Genomic DNA, 16633 nt, shown 5'->3' on the forward strand with positions numbered 1-16633 from the left:
TTTTAAATTATTTTTTTAACTGGAATAAGAAGGAAAAAAAAAAATGAAAAAACAGTATTTCTTATACAAGTGATTTGGGTTGCTGGATCACTAAATAACTTTGTGGGCCATATGCTAGATCCTCGGTTGGCTTCTCTTGGAACAAACACCCCAAATTTTGAACAGTGCCTACCGAATTCAAAATCGTTTTTGGGTCATTAGCCTGAAGGCAAGCCAAGTGGCTACTGGAAATGCACAGGGACCCCATAACCTCCCCCCCCCCCCAATTATCTGGGAGGAAGAGAAGAACGAAGTCGGAATCCTACAGCTCCTGATGCACCATACTTTTTACTTTAGCATTTGCATCCCCTTTAACTTAATATACAGCATAACAGAATATGCTGGTGCTTTATTGTAGATGTATTTAAACAGGAACCTTAACCCAAGATTGACCATTATCCCGATCAGTAGCTCATACTCCTTTCCCACATGAGAAAAAAAAAAAAATCAGCATTTCTTAAATGGATCATCAGGAGGAGGGGGTGTCTGTATGGCGGATATTGCAGTAAAACCCCTCCCACAGTGTGAAGTCATAGCCTGACAGTTTGCTGTGTGTGAACCTCGTTGCATTGTGGGAAATGGCATCTTTTTCCAACTGCCAAGCAAGCAATATCTCCCTCTGTGCATAGAACTCTCAGTAACGAACATTCTGCACAGATCACCTGGCAGAACTAAAGATGTCACCACCAGTGATAAATTTCACAATGTAAATCGGAGTGAGGATAGATTTTGCAATAGGCAAACACTGGCTGAATACTTTATTATTGTAAACAATAAGCAATTTATTATGTCATTTTCGCTACAGTTCCTCGTTAATACTTTGAAAGTCTAGTTCCCCCTGTTCCCCAAGATAGGGGATTCCACAGGCAACTGCTGGTCTCTCACTTCTTCCCTCCCCTTAGCTATGGGGAACTTTAGTGGAACATAATTTCTAGAAGTTATTTAATATCCCAGAGAGCTTCTACATAATGCACTTCTATTTAGCAGACAGAAAGAGTTACACAGAACAATGGGAGCTCTGTGTGGTGATGGATGGGTCGTGGTCTTCTATTAACTGTTCTAATTTCTCAAGTGTTTCACCACAGTCTGTGAATAGCTTTTGTGTTGTCGATCTATTTTGTAATATTTACTAACTGATCTAATTTACTGTAAAAGCTAACCACAAAGACTGAAAATACTGGTATGGTTTAACAAAGGCCATTATCAGAAGACCGGATAACTGTCCACAGCCTCTCCTCCAGCAGACTGTGTAGCAACTGAAGTCATCCCAGCAGCTCCATAGGGCACAATGGCCTCAATTCACTAAGATAATGCTAGAGATAATAAGGCAAGAGAAAACGTACCTCCACACATCGATCTTGCCTTATTAAGGTGTAGAGATACGTTTTCACAGTGAGAGAGTTACCTTATCACTTCAGTCCTTAAAGAGAAACTCCAACCAAGAATTGAACTTCATCCCAATCAGTAGCCGATACCCCCTTTTACATGAGAAATGTATTCCTTTTCACAAACAGACCATCAGAGGGTTCTGTGTGGCTGATATTGTGGTGAAACCCCTCCCACAATAAACGCTGAGGACCGTGGTACTCCTGGCAGTTTCCTGTCTGTGAACCTTGCTGCATTGTGGGAAATAGCTGTTTACAGCTGTTTCTAACTGCCAAAAAAGCATGCAGCAGCTACATCACCTGCCAACAGTAAAAATGCCACCGTGTAATAAATGTCTGAATGTAAATCAGGGATTTAAAATATTTTAAAATGGGCAAACACTGACTAAATCATTTATACATAATTATTGTAAAAATTAAGCACCTTTTTATTACATTATTTTCACTGGAGTTCCTCTTTAAGTTACCTCCTCTGTAGTTATGTTCACATGCAGTTAAAGGGATACTGTAGGGGGTCGGGGGAAAAGGAGTTGAACTTACCCGGGGCTTCTGTGCCCGCGCAGCCACTCACCGATGCTCCGGCCCCGCCTCTGGTTCACTTCTGGAATTTTAGTCTGAAAACCACTGCGCCTGCGTTGCCGTGTGCTCGATCCCACTGATGTCACCAGGAGCATACTGCGCTGGGCCCAGTATGGTCTGTGTCTGCGCGGTATGCTCTTGGTGACATCAGCGGGATTGAGGACATGGCAACGCAGGCGCAGTGGTTTTCAGACTGAAATTCCAGAAGTGAACCGGAGGCCGGAGCATCGGTGAGTGGCTGTGCGGGCACAGGATGTCTGCGGGGAACCGTTAAAAGCCCAGGGTAAGTTCAACTCATTTTCCCCCGACCCCCCTACAGTATCCCTTTAACAGCCTGTCTTTAACTTTAGAATTCTGGAGTTATTTTAAGGATTGAAGAGTTAACTTATATATCGCAATAGAAAAAGCCTTTATTAAATCCATATAAATTAATAAAACCATAAAAACAATGGCACAAGAAATGATTGCAGCCCCAAATACAATGGTAATGTCACAGAGTCAGCATAAGACCATATGAACCAATATTAACCACTTCACCACTGAGGGGTTTTACCCCTTAAGCACCAGAGCAATTTTCACCTTTCAGCACTCCTTCCATTCATTCGTCTATAACTTTATCATTACTTATCACAATGAAATGAACTATATCTTGTTTTTTTTCACCACCAATTAGGCTTTCTTTAGGTGGGACATTATGCCAAGAATTATTTTATTCTATATGTGTTTTAATGGGAAAATAGGAAAAAATGTGGGAAAAAATGTATTATTTTTCAGTTTTCAGCCTTTATATAGTTTTTAAATAATGTATGCTACTGTAATTAAAACCCATGAAATGTATTTGCCCATTTGTCCCGGTTAGAAAACCGTTTAAATTATGTCCCTATCACAATGTTTGGTGCCAATATTTTATTTGGAAATAAAGGTGCATTTTTTTCAGTGTTGCGTCTATCCCTAATTACAAGCCCATAGTTTATAAAGTAACCGTGTTATACCCTCTTGACATAAATATTTAAAAAGTTCAGTCCCTAAGTTAACTATTTATGTATTTTTTTTAATTGTATTTTTTTTTATTACAAAAAAAATAAATAAATTGGGGAGTGTGGGAGGTAATGAGTTAATTTTTAATGTATAACTAATGTATTTGTATATGAAAAATGCTTTAGGGTGTAGTTTTACTATTTGGTCACAAGATGGCCACAGTGAGTTTTTGTTTATGCGACCTGCAAGCGTACAGGAAGTACGCTTGCAGGAAGTTCAGGGAGGCTGGGCAACTTTTTTTTTCACAATGATCGTGCTGCTTCTCGTAGAAGCAGCTGATCATTGCGGGGGGCTTGGATGAACGAACGGGAAAGGTTTTTTCCGTTCATTGATCTCCGGGCAAGCGGGAGGAGGCGTGCACGAGCACGGGGGCGCGTGGACGAGCGAGCGGGAGCGCGGACAGCGGCGGGAGTGGCGTCAGCTACGGATTTCTCTGTCCCTTGGTGGTAATAGGGTGGAAAAAGTGACGGAGAAATCCGTACCACTGGGGGTAAAGTGGTTAATAAATAAATGCTCAACTCAACAACACTGGTAAGGCATGGTGGTGAGAGTGAAAGGATTGCCTGACATGTAATTAAGGTAGACACCAAGTGCTGAATGGTGATGTGTGGAAGGAAAAAGACGTGTGCCAGATAAAGAAGACCCCAGGAAGATTGGGAACACTAGTGTGACTGCACGGAGCAGATGAGTGGTGAGGCAGCACGATCCCTGATGCAAGGGAAAAAAAAGTGTGAAGAAGGTGGAGAGCAGAGAAGAACAAGGAGGCTTACCAGCGGTGGGAGTGAGCGGGCAGCAGCGTGCCAAACCGTCGCGATTCGCCACACAGAGCGGATTCTTCCGGGCAACTTTTGGGGTCTTCTTTATCTGGCACGCGTCTTTTTCCTTCCACACATCACCATTCAGCACTTGGTGTCTACCTTCATTAAATGTCAGGCAATCCCTTCACTCTCATCACCATGCCTTACCAGTGTTGTTGAGTTGAGCATTTATTTATTAAAGAGAACCCGAGGTGGGTTTGAAGAATGTTATCTGCATACAGAGGCTGGATCTGCCTATACAGCCCAGCCTCTGTTGCTATCCCAAACCCCCCTAAGGTCCCCCTGCACTCTGCAATCCCTCATAAATCACAGCCACGCTGCTGACAAACAGCTTGTCAGAGCTGGCTGTGTTTATCTCTATAGTGTCAGTCTGCTGCTCTCCCCGCCTCCTGCAGAACTCCGGTCCCCGCCTGCATCCCTTCCCTCCCTGCTGATTGGAGGGAAGGGATGGGGGCAGGGACCAGAGCTATGCAGGAGGCAGGGGAGCAGCCGAGACTGACACTACAGATGTAAACACAGCCTCACAGCACGGCTGTGATTTATGGGGGATTGCAGAGTGCAGGGGGACCTTAGGGGGGTTTGGAATAGCAACAGAGGCTGAGCTGTATAGGCAGATCCAGCCTCTGTATGCAGATAACATTCTTCAAACCCACCTCGGGTTCTCTTTAATATTGGTTCATATGGTCTTATGCTGACTCTGTGACATTACCATTGTATTGGGGCTGCAATCATTTCTTGTGCCATTGTTTTTATGGTTTTATTAATTTATATGGATTTCATAAAGGATTTTGCTATTGCAATATATTTTGTGCTGCGGTTTTTGTAGGGCCAGTTCTTGCTTATTTTTTGGTCTGACCCCCTTCCAGTTCTGACAATATTTTGTTAGAACTGAAATATACCAGTTGTTGTCAGTTATACATCAGCAGCTGTCAGTTATAACTGAATGTGCAAGGTAATGTCCATGTTTCCCTATGGCTCAAGTGGGTGATATTACAGTTTAACAGTGTGCTGACCAGGAAGCTGTTAAGGGGTAATGGCCATTTTTAAAGAGGATCTGTAACCTCAAAAAATCCCCTGGGGGGTACTCACCTCGGGTGGGGGAAGCCTCCGGAGCCTAATGAGGCTTCCCACGCCGTCCTCTGTCCCACGGGGGTCTCGCTGCAGCCCTCCGTGCAGCCGTGACGTAATATTTACCTTCCTGGCTCCTGCGCAGGCGCTCTGACGGCTGTCGGCTCCGAACTACACGGAAATACCCGATCGCCGTCGGGTCTGCTCTACTGCGCAGGCGCAAGTTTCCGGCGCCTGCGCAGTAGAGCGGACCCGACTGAGATCGGGTATTTCCGTGTAGTTCGGAGAGGAAAGCAGCCACAGCGCCCCCGCTGGAGCCAGCAAAGGTAAATATTGAACTGACAGTCGGCACAGTCGCCGGCTGTTCGGAGGGCTGCAGCGAGACCCCCGTGGGACAGAGGATGGCGTGGGAAGCCTCATTAGGATCCGGAGGCTTCCCCCACCCGAGGTGAGTACCCCCCAGGGGATGTTTTTCATGTTACAGAGTCTCTTTAAAATGGAGGAGGACAGATAATTGTATTGATCACAATGGACAAATTAGATGCAGGAGAGGAGAAAGATTGAGAAGTAGACTACACGGGAGGCAACTATGACCTGTGTATGGTTATTTTGACTTTTTATTTTCAGTTCAGGTTCTCTTTAAAGTGAACCCGAGGTGAGAGTGATAAGGAGGCTGCCATATTTATTTCCTTTTAAGCAATACCAGTTGCCTAAATACTTTTAGCTAAAGACCCTGAACAATGATGCAGCAGATCAAGTGTTTCTGACAATATTGTTAGACCTGACAAGGTTAGCTGCATGCTAGTTTCAGGTGTGATTCAGACACTATTGCAGCTAAATAGACCAGCAGGACTGCCAGGCAACTGGTATTGTTTAAAAGGAAATAAATATGGCAGCCTCCATATCACGCTCACCTTGTGTTCACTTTAAGTTGGCTGAGTGGGCTGATAATGACCACCTCAGCCAATAATCAGTCGTGTGTAAGGTAGCCCCCGCCGCGCGAGCAAACTCACCACCAGTGATGCAAATACCCCCCCCCCCCCCCCCCGCATAACAACACAGCATAGCCCCTACATCCCAAAAACATACAGATACGTTTATCAGTTTTCACCTAAATTTGCCTTATGCTGCAAATATCGGCCGATTAGCCGCCGGATCGACTCTGGCGGCGTCAGCGCGGATCGCTCCTTATCAGCTACTCGATTCCCCGCCATTGTCCGCCGGCAGGGATCGAGCGGGCGCGGGTCGAGCAGCGTGATTGGACCAGCTGAATATTATCAGCTGGCCGGTTCAGCTGGTCGATACATGGTACAGAAACGTTCAGTGTATCCCCAGCATTAGAGTCTATCACAATGGACATGACTACATGGATAGGAGATTAGATTGTAAACCCCTTTGAGGGACAGTTATGACAAGACTATATACTCTGTAAAAGGGCTGTGGAAGTGGTCAGTGCTATATAAATACTAAATAATAATAATAGTAGGGTGAATGGGAAGGGCAAATATTGCTAATGGGCTAAAAGGGTGCACCATAGGCTGCAATGCAAAATATCGGCTATTGGGTGCCAAAGAAGAAATTAGGACACCCGTTAAATAGCTGTTGCTTGGACCATGTAATCAAAATATTTATCATATTTATCAGCTGATCAAACTGATCACATGCTTCCCTGTGATTCTCCTAGGCAGGGCCATCCCTACAGGAGAACATAAGTAGATGAAGCTCAGTGCATCACAAATACAGCCAGGCAGTTAGTAGCTTGAAATCTAAGCCAACAATGGCAGCCTGTCACTGAATCTCTTCAGCAATGGGCTGAAAAAAAAACAAACATAGAAAATGATCAGCTCAGAACAAATGCTTTTAAAATGCCTAAGTTCAGAGGTCCAGTCCTGCTATTTTTACTTTCAGGGGGAAACCCATTACAGAGATTACAAACAAGCTCCGGCGAGGTCTCCCTTCACAGGAAAGTGCATTTGTCTCCTGGTTTGGTTTGTCAGTGACAGATACGTCTATCTGAAATGTACACAAGCTGCTAAAAGGATAATGTAAAATAGTGGTGAACTTTACCTGAACCAGACCCAGATGAGTAGTCATCATCATCAATTGGGTATACTCCTGAACCCTCTTCAATTGAAGTGTTATCGATATATAAGTCTTTGTCTGACGTAGTAGCCAACCGCTGTAAAACAGGAACGGGGGGGAATGTTAGTCAATATTTCACACAGGTATAGGTTCAAAGGAAAATGGCTGAGCAAAACATTCTAACATGCAAATTTCCACCGACGCAGCAAGGAGCATCCTTTGTAAATGATACCATTTACATTTTTTTCTTTCCAGAATTATCAGCTGCCCAAATTTCAATATTCATTAAATTCTTTCTCTATTAGTTTCTATGCATGCGAGTCAGATAAATTACAGAAGCGAAAATGCTACTGCAGAGAAAAAGGAAGCCCCTTCCCTTCATCTTTACACATTGTAGTACCGTATCATCACAGATAAGCCAGCTTTTTGACAGCCACATTTTGACTGTAAAGTGAAAGGGGAGGCTTATGGTGTGTACACACTTGAAAGATAAATGAAAGATCTTAGACCAATTTTACCCCTTCCATGTAGTATGAGAGCCATAAGGTGCGTACTCACGCACTACGGCCACCAACGACGGGCCCGTCAGACCCTCCTGCTGGGCGGACTTTCAGGCGACAGTAGCGCGTGTGTACGCGCTGTCGACGGACTGATAAGGCTGTTTCTGAATGATCCGCTGAGCGGATCGCTCAGAAACTGCCTCATCAGTCCGCCGAAAGCTACTGTCGCCTGAAAGTCCGCCCAGCGGGAGGGTCTGATGGGCCCGTCGTTGGCGGCCGTAGTGCGTGTGTACGCACCTATACTCTACACAGTCTATCCTATTTAGCTGAACTCCCCATCAGATAAATCTTTGCAAGATGCTGCACACACAGATGCTGTACAGACACAAAAGATCAGTATCTGCAAAAGATCTGTTCCTGCAAAAGATCCGTTCCTGCAAATATATACGATATTTGGATATACGGTAATTAAATGCCAAGCCCCATTTCAGTAAGAATCCTCAACACAAGGTGCCGGATAGCATCCGAATGGTGGATATCCCTGTAATCATCCAGCCGCTCAACAACAAAACAGGCACATATAGGGTGACGAACACCACCAGGACTAAATGGTAGCCAATGGTCAGTAGGTCTAGTAAAAATTTATTCAGAAACCACATTACCCCTGACGACGGTGGAACGCCAAAATCTGTCGGGAATGGAGACATGGGGAAAAAAAGGTGAAACAGACGCAGGGGTACATAGAGGAGGCACAGGGGTCAGCGATGGCACAGTGTTTCGACTTCTGGACAGACTCTGTTAAAGGGACCCATACACTCAGCCGATTTTAGGCCGATCGATCGGTCAAAATCGATCGAACTTAAATCGATTGACCGATCGATTTGCGGCAGATTTCAATCGATTTCACACGATCTGACATGTTGGAAAATTTAGGCTCATCTCTTGAGATGGCTTATTTTGCATTGGACCCAATGGAAATCTGATGGCAACAAAATGCCATCAGATCGATTTTCAATAGATTTCATACTGAAATATATTGGAAATCTGTTCCTAGTAAAAAATGTTCCTAAACACATCAGATAGATCAGAAAATCTACTGATGATCTATCTGCTGCTAATCTAACGAGTGTATGACCACCATGAACCTACAGTCCCCCATCTTGTTCGTTTAGCGAAGACTACCTGTAATCAACACTTTGCATGTTTTTTTCAAAAAGTGGAAAAATTAAATAGTAACCGTCCCTTTTTGCTTTGTTATGTTGCTTGCTCTTCTTAATATATCCTATTTAGGTTGAATGAACCATCATGACAACATTGCAGTTTCACCGTGGGAAACCAACCAACGTACAAACCAAGACATAATAAAATACATCTGGCGTAAAACAATAACAAACACCTAAGACTTCCTTCCAAACGACAATTCTCTGCAAGGCATCCAGTGCAAAGCAAGTCTTGAAAATGGGTCGCTTAAGACAAATACACCTAAAACTGAAGTGAGATGGATAAATGAAGGCGTTGCCGGCTCAGCCCCAGGGAAACAAGTCAGAACCACTTATCTTCTACACGGCTAGGTTTGGGAACTTGCTGAAGTCGAACAATACTTTATTCATCTCTCTGTGTACTTCTGCAAACGGCAACTGCATCGCTATAGGCACAATCAAAGAAATGAATCTATAAACGTCACGCTGTGGGAAACGGCAGAACATAATTAATGTTGACAAGCCTCAGCACCTATGCAGATTTAGAGGAAAAATAAATACTTATGAAAACAAGATACATTTTGTTGTTAGTCAATTAGGCAGCATCTTAATCTCTGGTCTGACTGCAACGGCAAGCTATAAACAAAAGCTGTACTGTGCCCAGAGGTATCAATTAAAGCATAACTACAACCCAAACACAGGCTCGTGAAACCTGCTAATACCTGTGGAGTTCCCATATAATGCAATAAGACAGGTTCACACCACTGCAGTGACCCGGAAAAAAGACCAATCAGAAAGAAGGTTTCTCAGTGGCTCCAACAAGTGGTGATGAGCAAAGATCTTTATTAACCTTCCCGGCCATAGGCGGTACAATTTTTTTAAGCGTTTATGTTGTAAGCATTTTTGCGGACCGCTTGCAAGCTATGGTCTTGCAAGCTGTCAGCAAGCATGTGTAAAATATTTTTTTTAAAAAAACTTTTTTTTTACTTTATTTGCTGTTATGGCAGTATAGCTGCCGGTAGTTTTTTTTAACTAGAATTTTCTTTATTGGCTCCAATACAGATATTTGTATTGAATCCAATACAAAAAAATTGAATTGGCTGTCTGATGATGGCGCTGTATGGGCCGGACACCAGGGGGCGCACAAGCAGTGTCATCAGAGGGACAGGCCGGGGAATGTGATCGCTGAGGAATAGGAAGCAGCAAAGGAGGTGGAAGAGGGGATCGCCGAGAAGAAGACAAGAATATGCTCGCAGGGAAGAGGAGAATTGCCGGTGAGGGATCCCGCACGCCAGCGACACCTCAGGTGAGCAATTGTAATTACTGGAGGAGCCTGACTCGTCTTTACTGTTTCGAGCTAATTTTTTTTAGGAAGAGAGGTTAAGCAACATAAGAGTAAGTCCTTACCTCAAGCCTACATACAGCAACATTTTGTGTTAATCCTACACAATGTTTCCCTTTTAAAAATCCCTCTAGATGCAGAGGAAGGTCACATAGCTTCTTGTAGTAGTATACCAATGAAAGTGCAGCTCTTCCTGGTAGACTCAGGGAACTTCCTAGACTAATCTCCTCCCCGCTCCGTAAAACCCTACAGGACATGGGGGTTGAGCGGTATGCTGGCCACACCCTTCTTCTGCTTCCTGATTGGGAGGTTTAGTGAGAGCAGTGCAACTCAGAGGGACCCAAAGCTTTGATTCTTCAGAGTTGAGCTGCGATCATGTGACCAGCCCTAGGCACAGCAAGACTAAAGTCCTATTCCATATTTAGGTTGCATGAGCCATCATGACTGCATTGCAGTTTCGCAGTGGGAAACAAACCAATGTGCAAACCAAGCCATGCAGTCATCAAACCAACAAACGTTGATTCCGGTGAGACCTTTAATGACTAACTGATCCAGTTTTGTAGAATGCCTGAAGAAGGAACTTAATGTTTAGAAAGCTTGCAATAAACCATGTAGTCCGTAATTAAACGCATCACTGGAATTAACGTTTGTTGGTTTGAGGTCTGACTCGTTGACACATTTTACCACTAGTAGTATGAAAGCTTACCTTCACAATATCTGTTGGCCAGCATACTACATGGAGGGGTAACGTTGGCCAATCAAAGCCGAGTGTTTGCCAGCCTTTAGAAACAAATATAAAGAGGAGGTAGGCAGGGTCAGGTGATCAGCTCTATGTTCATAGTGAAAGACTAGTCAGCTGGGTAGCGTACTGGTAAGGTTTTACCTTTGATGTGGGATTTAAAGGGGAACTTCAGCCTAAACAAACATACTGTTATTAAGTTACATTAGTTATGTTAATTAGAATAGATAGGTAATATAATCTCTTACCCACACTGTTTTAAAAGAACAGGCAAATGTTTGTGATTCATGGGGGCTGCCATCTTTGTCATGGGGGCAGCCATCTTTGTCATGGGGGCAGCCATCTTTGTCATGGGGGCAGCCATCTTTGTCATGGAGGCTGCCATCTTTTTGGTTGAAAGGAGGTGACAAGAAGCATAAGACACAGTTCCAACTGTCCTGTGTCCTGATAACCCCTCCCAGCTGCACACGCTAGGCTTCAAATGTCAAATTCAAAATGTAAAAAAAAAAAAAAATTGCACCAAAACAGCAGAACGAGAACAACATCAGAAATCCCATCATGCTTTGCACAGCATAAAGGGAAAACTGCCCGGGCAGTTTTCTTCTGTGCAGCTAAAAATGAGGCTTTATAAGAGAAACAAAGTTCTGATGCTGTGAAACTGTTAAAGAAACACCAAGCCTTTTCAGTGCTGCTGAGTCGATTTTTAGTCTGGAGGTTCACTTTAAGCCTTTAACGAGTGTTAAAATCGCAGGCTCAAGCCAGTACGAAAACAGTAAGGAGCCTTTGGGCAAGGCCTCCTAATGATCCTGCTTGCCTGTGGGAGGCCACCCAAGTGGCTGCAGCCCTGAAGCACTTTGAGTCTGCCACGAGAAAAAGCGCAATATAAATGTTCCGTGTCTTATCTAGTTGGTGTTCCTCCTTGACTCCTTGTGCCATCATCACCCACAGGAGGAGGGCTCTGGAGTTGGAATTGAAGTCGGAGAGTGAGTCGGGGCAATTTTGGGTCCCTGAAGTTGGAGGTTTCATAAACTAAGGCATCGGAGTCTGAGTCGGATGATTTTTGTACCAAATCCACGGCCCTGGTAAGTATTCGACTATAAGGAGTCGGAGCCATTTTGGATACCTGGAGTCGGAGTTGGAGTCGGTGGTTCCTTAAACTGAGGAGTCAGATGATTTTTGTACCGACTCCACAGCCCTGCACAGGAGGTGAAGATCTGGCAGCTCGCTGTTCAGGATAACCAAGCAGCATCTGAGAAGGGCACAACAAGACTGTCTGCAAACCCAGAAAGCCAGGTAATAAGTGAATAATCCATAAATAGTTTTGGACAAACAAGCACAAAACTTTGCCAGGCCCCAGGATGAGGTCATTTAAAAGTGAATTACTTGACTTTATCTAATCACAGAGATTCTAAAGAGAAAAAAAAAACAAGCTCTGCAAATACAGAGACGTAGGACTGGGGCTTTAATTATAGTAATATTAAGTTACAAAATGGTTTGTGTATCAATGATATACATCAAATCATCTTTTTTTTCTATAATCAAAGCGGAGTTATGCAAGCCTCTGCAGTCATCACACACATTCAAATCAAATCCTAGCAAATGAGCGGGGCTTAATGTGAGCAATGTGGGCTCTCCCCAAGTGCGCCGCAGAGAAGGTAATATACTGCGCTCCGCTTCATAATCTCACGCTTCATTTCAATTTCCCCGAACTGATATTTTACAGCTGCATGGCGATTGCTAAGCCGCTTTACTCAAATGCAGAGTGCAGCCTAATAGGAGATATGTTAATGGAGAAAATAACTGCTCAGTGTCTCTGCATTTCTTACTGGATGGTAATAAATAGAAATGGGTGCATACACTGTGGAGGCCAACTTCAACAACTGCACAAATCTGTGTGCAACACACTATTGGATAGTCCTTAAATACTACACAGTAGCCCTAAACATGTTACAGTACTTTATGGACCTGAACATCAGCTTTGCTCTAAAAGATAAGCAACAGCATCCTAACGTTTGAAAAAAAATTCTGGGGAGAACACTGGCTGTAAATACTAAATGTTTTTATTCAGTCGGGTGGCATGAAAAAGTAGCCGGACAAAATATTCTCTAAAATCTTGGCCAATCGTCTATCAGGTGTCATTACAACACTCATATCCCCGGCCCAAACAGGATTTATACCGGGTAGGCAGACAACAGATAATACCAGACTGGCATGCAACATCCTCCAAGACGCTAAACGCCACAACCAAAGACTTTTAATGTTAGGTCTTGATCTCCATAAAGCCTTTGACTCAGTTCTTTGGCCATATCTCTATAAAGTCTTAGGAAAAATGGGTGTACATGGAGCTTTCATAGATGGAATAAAGGCATTATACCACACTCCCTCAGCTAGAATGAAACTCCCTGGAATCTTATCAAAGCCATTGGTTATAAGTAGAGGGACAAGACAGGGATGCCCCCTATCCCCCTTATTATTTTCCATTGCAATAGAGCCCCTTTCCTTAGCCATTCAGCAAAATCCTAACATTAAAGGATACATCAAAAATGATAAAGAATACAAAGTAAGTCTTTACGCAGACGATGCGTTATTATTCCTCTCTCAGCCCATAACCTCAATGCCCACCTTAATACCACTATTGGACCAGTTCAGCCTTTTTTCAGGCCTGAAAGTAAATATGGCCAAATCCCAAGCCCAAACCATTAATCTGCCCCCTCAGGTAATAAAATTATACAAAGCCAACTTTGATTTTAAATGGGTCCCTTCACAAATGTCCTATTTGGGCATACAAATTACACCTTCCTATGACTCTTTAGTCAAAGCAAACTACTTACCATTGCTCAAATCAACGGAAAATACCCTTAAAGAATGGGATAAATACAAAATATCCTGGCTTGGTAGAATCACTGCTATTAAGATGGTAATCCTTCCTCGCATTTTATACATCATGAGAGCTCTTCCACTTAATCCAACTAAAACCTGGATAATGAAGCTTCAAAAAATTATAAACTAATTCATCTGGTGCGGAAAACCAGCCAGATTCAAGAATATATACCTTTATAGATCCACACACAGAGGAGGTTTGGGAGTCCCTAATCTCTGGTATTACCTGCTGTCTGCACGCTTCTCTCAGATGCTCCCCTGCTTTAACCCAACATGCCCCTTATTGTGGGTTCAATTTGAAAGAGAATCCGTCTTACCATATAATATAATGATCACTCCTTATATCACTTTGAATCAGGCTAGGGGGGTGAAAGAAGGTAATCTATTGGTGTATGATACTCTACAGTTGTGGTATAAATACAGAAACGTTATGAAGCTGGGCTCTTTAAAACCCCCTAGACTTTCATTCATAGGACATCCCGCTTTCCCTCCAGCATACCCTGATAGTTCTCCATTCTCATGGTGGATAACTCATGGATACACCACCTCTAATAAATTCTGGATGTCAGATAAGTTTATCCCGTTTTCACTGCTACAGATGAACAGGAATATTCCTAAGGGCTCTTTTCCACTATGGAATGCGATCGCGATTGCGTTCGCGATTGCGATTGCAATCGCGTTTCAATTTCCACCATGCGATTGCGATTGAGCTACTATACTCATAGTCCAGCTCAATCGCATACAAAACGCGGCAGGACGACGATTGCGCTTTGACCAAAATCGCATCGCAATCGGATCGCACTAATGGAAATTGCTGCTGCAGTTTCCATTAGTTTAATGTACCTTGCGATTTGCGATCAGAAGCAAATCGCAAATCGCAGGCTAGTGGAAAAAGGCCCTTACTCCGAATACTATAGATATCTACAAATTAGAAATTTTTACTCGACCTCATCTGTTCCTAATGCACAATTCAACTGTACCTTTTTTGAAAACCTATACTTACTCACAGAACCAGTCACAGGGACTATTTCTAGACTATACTCTCGCCTGATAAATCTTGCACAGGAAAACAAGACAAAGCCTATGATTGAATGGGAGAAGGAACTGCAGTTTGATCTACCCCTATCTGATTGGTGCACCCTAGCCCAAAATCTACACACACTCACTAGAACACCCATGATCAGAGACACCGCAATGAAAATATTTACCAGATGGTATAGAACCCCTCTAAAACTGCACAAAATATTCCCTTCTGTTTCGGCACTCTGTTTTAGAGGCTGTGCGGAGGAGGGATCTTTTTCCCATATCTTTTGGGGCTGTATCAAAGTTCGCCACCTCTGGGACAAACTGCAGGAAATAATCTCCAATATCTCTTCTACCCAAATTGTCATTGAAGCTAAACACGCTCTATTATTTGCCCCAAATCAAAATGTCCCAAAGAAACTTAGAAGAATCTACCATGTATTTATATGCTCAATTCTATGGGCTATTGCCCGCCAATGGAAGCAAGCTGCAGTTCCTCTCATCATGGTAGCCAATAGAATAGAAGAAATACGCCTTATGGACTACCTATTTCATATTCTACACCACTCTGCCCTGAAATACTGTATTGAGTGGGAATCTTGGACCCCTATTTCTGTGGACTCAAATCTAACTCCAGGACATAGTACTTCCTGACCTCCCAAGGCTACTGCTACCAGTTTTTAGTATTATCACACACTCCAGTAATGATAGCTTGTGTAAGTTAATGTTACTATATACGACAGACATACCGAATTCTTTTTGTAGGACATACAACTTCTATATTTGTATAAAAATATGTAGTTTCAATTACTGTATTTAGATCAGATTCTGTGTAATGCTCATATTATGTCTGTAATACTTGGAATCTTTTTTTGCAATAAAACAAAGTAGAGAAAAAGTAGCCGGACAGGGCATGATGGGGGGAATGTAAGGCCATCCTACCTCTGCTTACAGCACAGGAGGAGGATGAGACAAGCAGATGACAGCCGGGTGCTCACCAAAATTAGCCGGGTGGACAGCCGGCTGAAAGATCCTGGGGAGAACACTGGTTACAACTGATACAAATCCTACAATAAATCTGCAAGGTGTCTACTTCCTGCTTTCATGGAAGTAGACATAGGATTAACATGCTGTGTTTACAAATAAGCTGCTGAGCCAAGGCAGCCAGCTGACAGCTGAGAGATCAAATTACACGCGTGATTTGTCACAGATGAGGGGAAATTCGACAGGCTAATCTCTCTAAATACATGCAGGGTGCATTTCTCAATGCTTTCCTTCTGTCCTGTGCAAAAGTTCAGGTCCACTTTAAAAGGTGGGCTAAATACTGAGTAAGTATTATCCCGGTAGCATTGTTATGGGAACGTGGAGAAGCCGAGAGACATTTCTCCCTGACTCATAGCAAAGTAGGGGAATATAACAAATATATTCCCCTGCTGATAACCTAGCCTCCCCCCTGGTGGCTTAATTCAGGGTCTGGCTATTATTGGCACCCGAATTTGAGCGTTTCCCCCTCCAGCACCACTACAGCCATCACAACATTCTGGGGTATGGCGGCCCCCAGGTCAGATGCAGCGCGACAAAGAGTGCGCACCAAAATGACCTGCTTCGTAAATATCTGTGTCCAACTGAAACACCAGCGCAAACGGAGCAATATTGACAAGAATGATTGTATACATTTCAGTCTGCAACCAGGTATGGCAATCTAAATCTGGTGAACAGCACACCCAAAGCTCTCCTCTAAGCAATCTCAGCAGTTCATCAGTTGTCACACCCTGTTATCACTTTCAGATCAGGTGCTCAATCAGCTTAGCTACTTCCCACAGCAGCTGTACAGCATATCTACCTCTACAACAAGCAACGTAAAGCTGGCCATACACTGGCCCGATTTGCCGCTGTTCGACAGCAGATTCAATCACTGGGATCGAATCTGCTGCCAATTGT

At 43.5% G+C, this 16633-nt stretch overlaps 1 protein-coding gene and 1 long non-coding RNA gene across 3 annotated transcripts in view; one reads left to right on the forward strand and one right to left on the reverse strand.

Annotated features, from left to right (window-relative positions):
* LOC137519063 (uncharacterized) overlaps positions 1-9283 on the forward strand; it is a 108476-nt gene extending 99193 nt beyond the window's left edge. Inside the window, exon 3 of the long non-coding RNA XR_011020952.1 lies at positions 8800-9283. This is a non-coding gene — a long non-coding RNA (uncharacterized lncRNA). The remainder of the gene's footprint in view (positions 1-8799) is intronic.
* The window catches only part of SDC2 (syndecan 2), a 179635-nt gene that overhangs the window by 23448 nt on the left and 139554 nt on the right, over positions 1-16633 (reverse strand). For both annotated transcript variants that reach the window (XM_068237699.1, XM_068237700.1), the window contains exon 2: positions 6995-7106. In XM_068237699.1, coding sequence (XP_068093800.1) covers positions 6995-7106 — 112 coding nt within the window. The remainder of the gene's footprint in view (positions 1-6994; positions 7107-16633) is intronic.

Source organism: Hyperolius riggenbachi, chromosome 5 (assembly GCF_040937935.1).
Source record: "Hyperolius riggenbachi isolate aHypRig1 chromosome 5, aHypRig1.pri, whole genome shotgun sequence".
NCBI lineage: Eukaryota > Metazoa > Chordata > Amphibia > Anura > Hyperoliidae > Hyperolius > Hyperolius riggenbachi.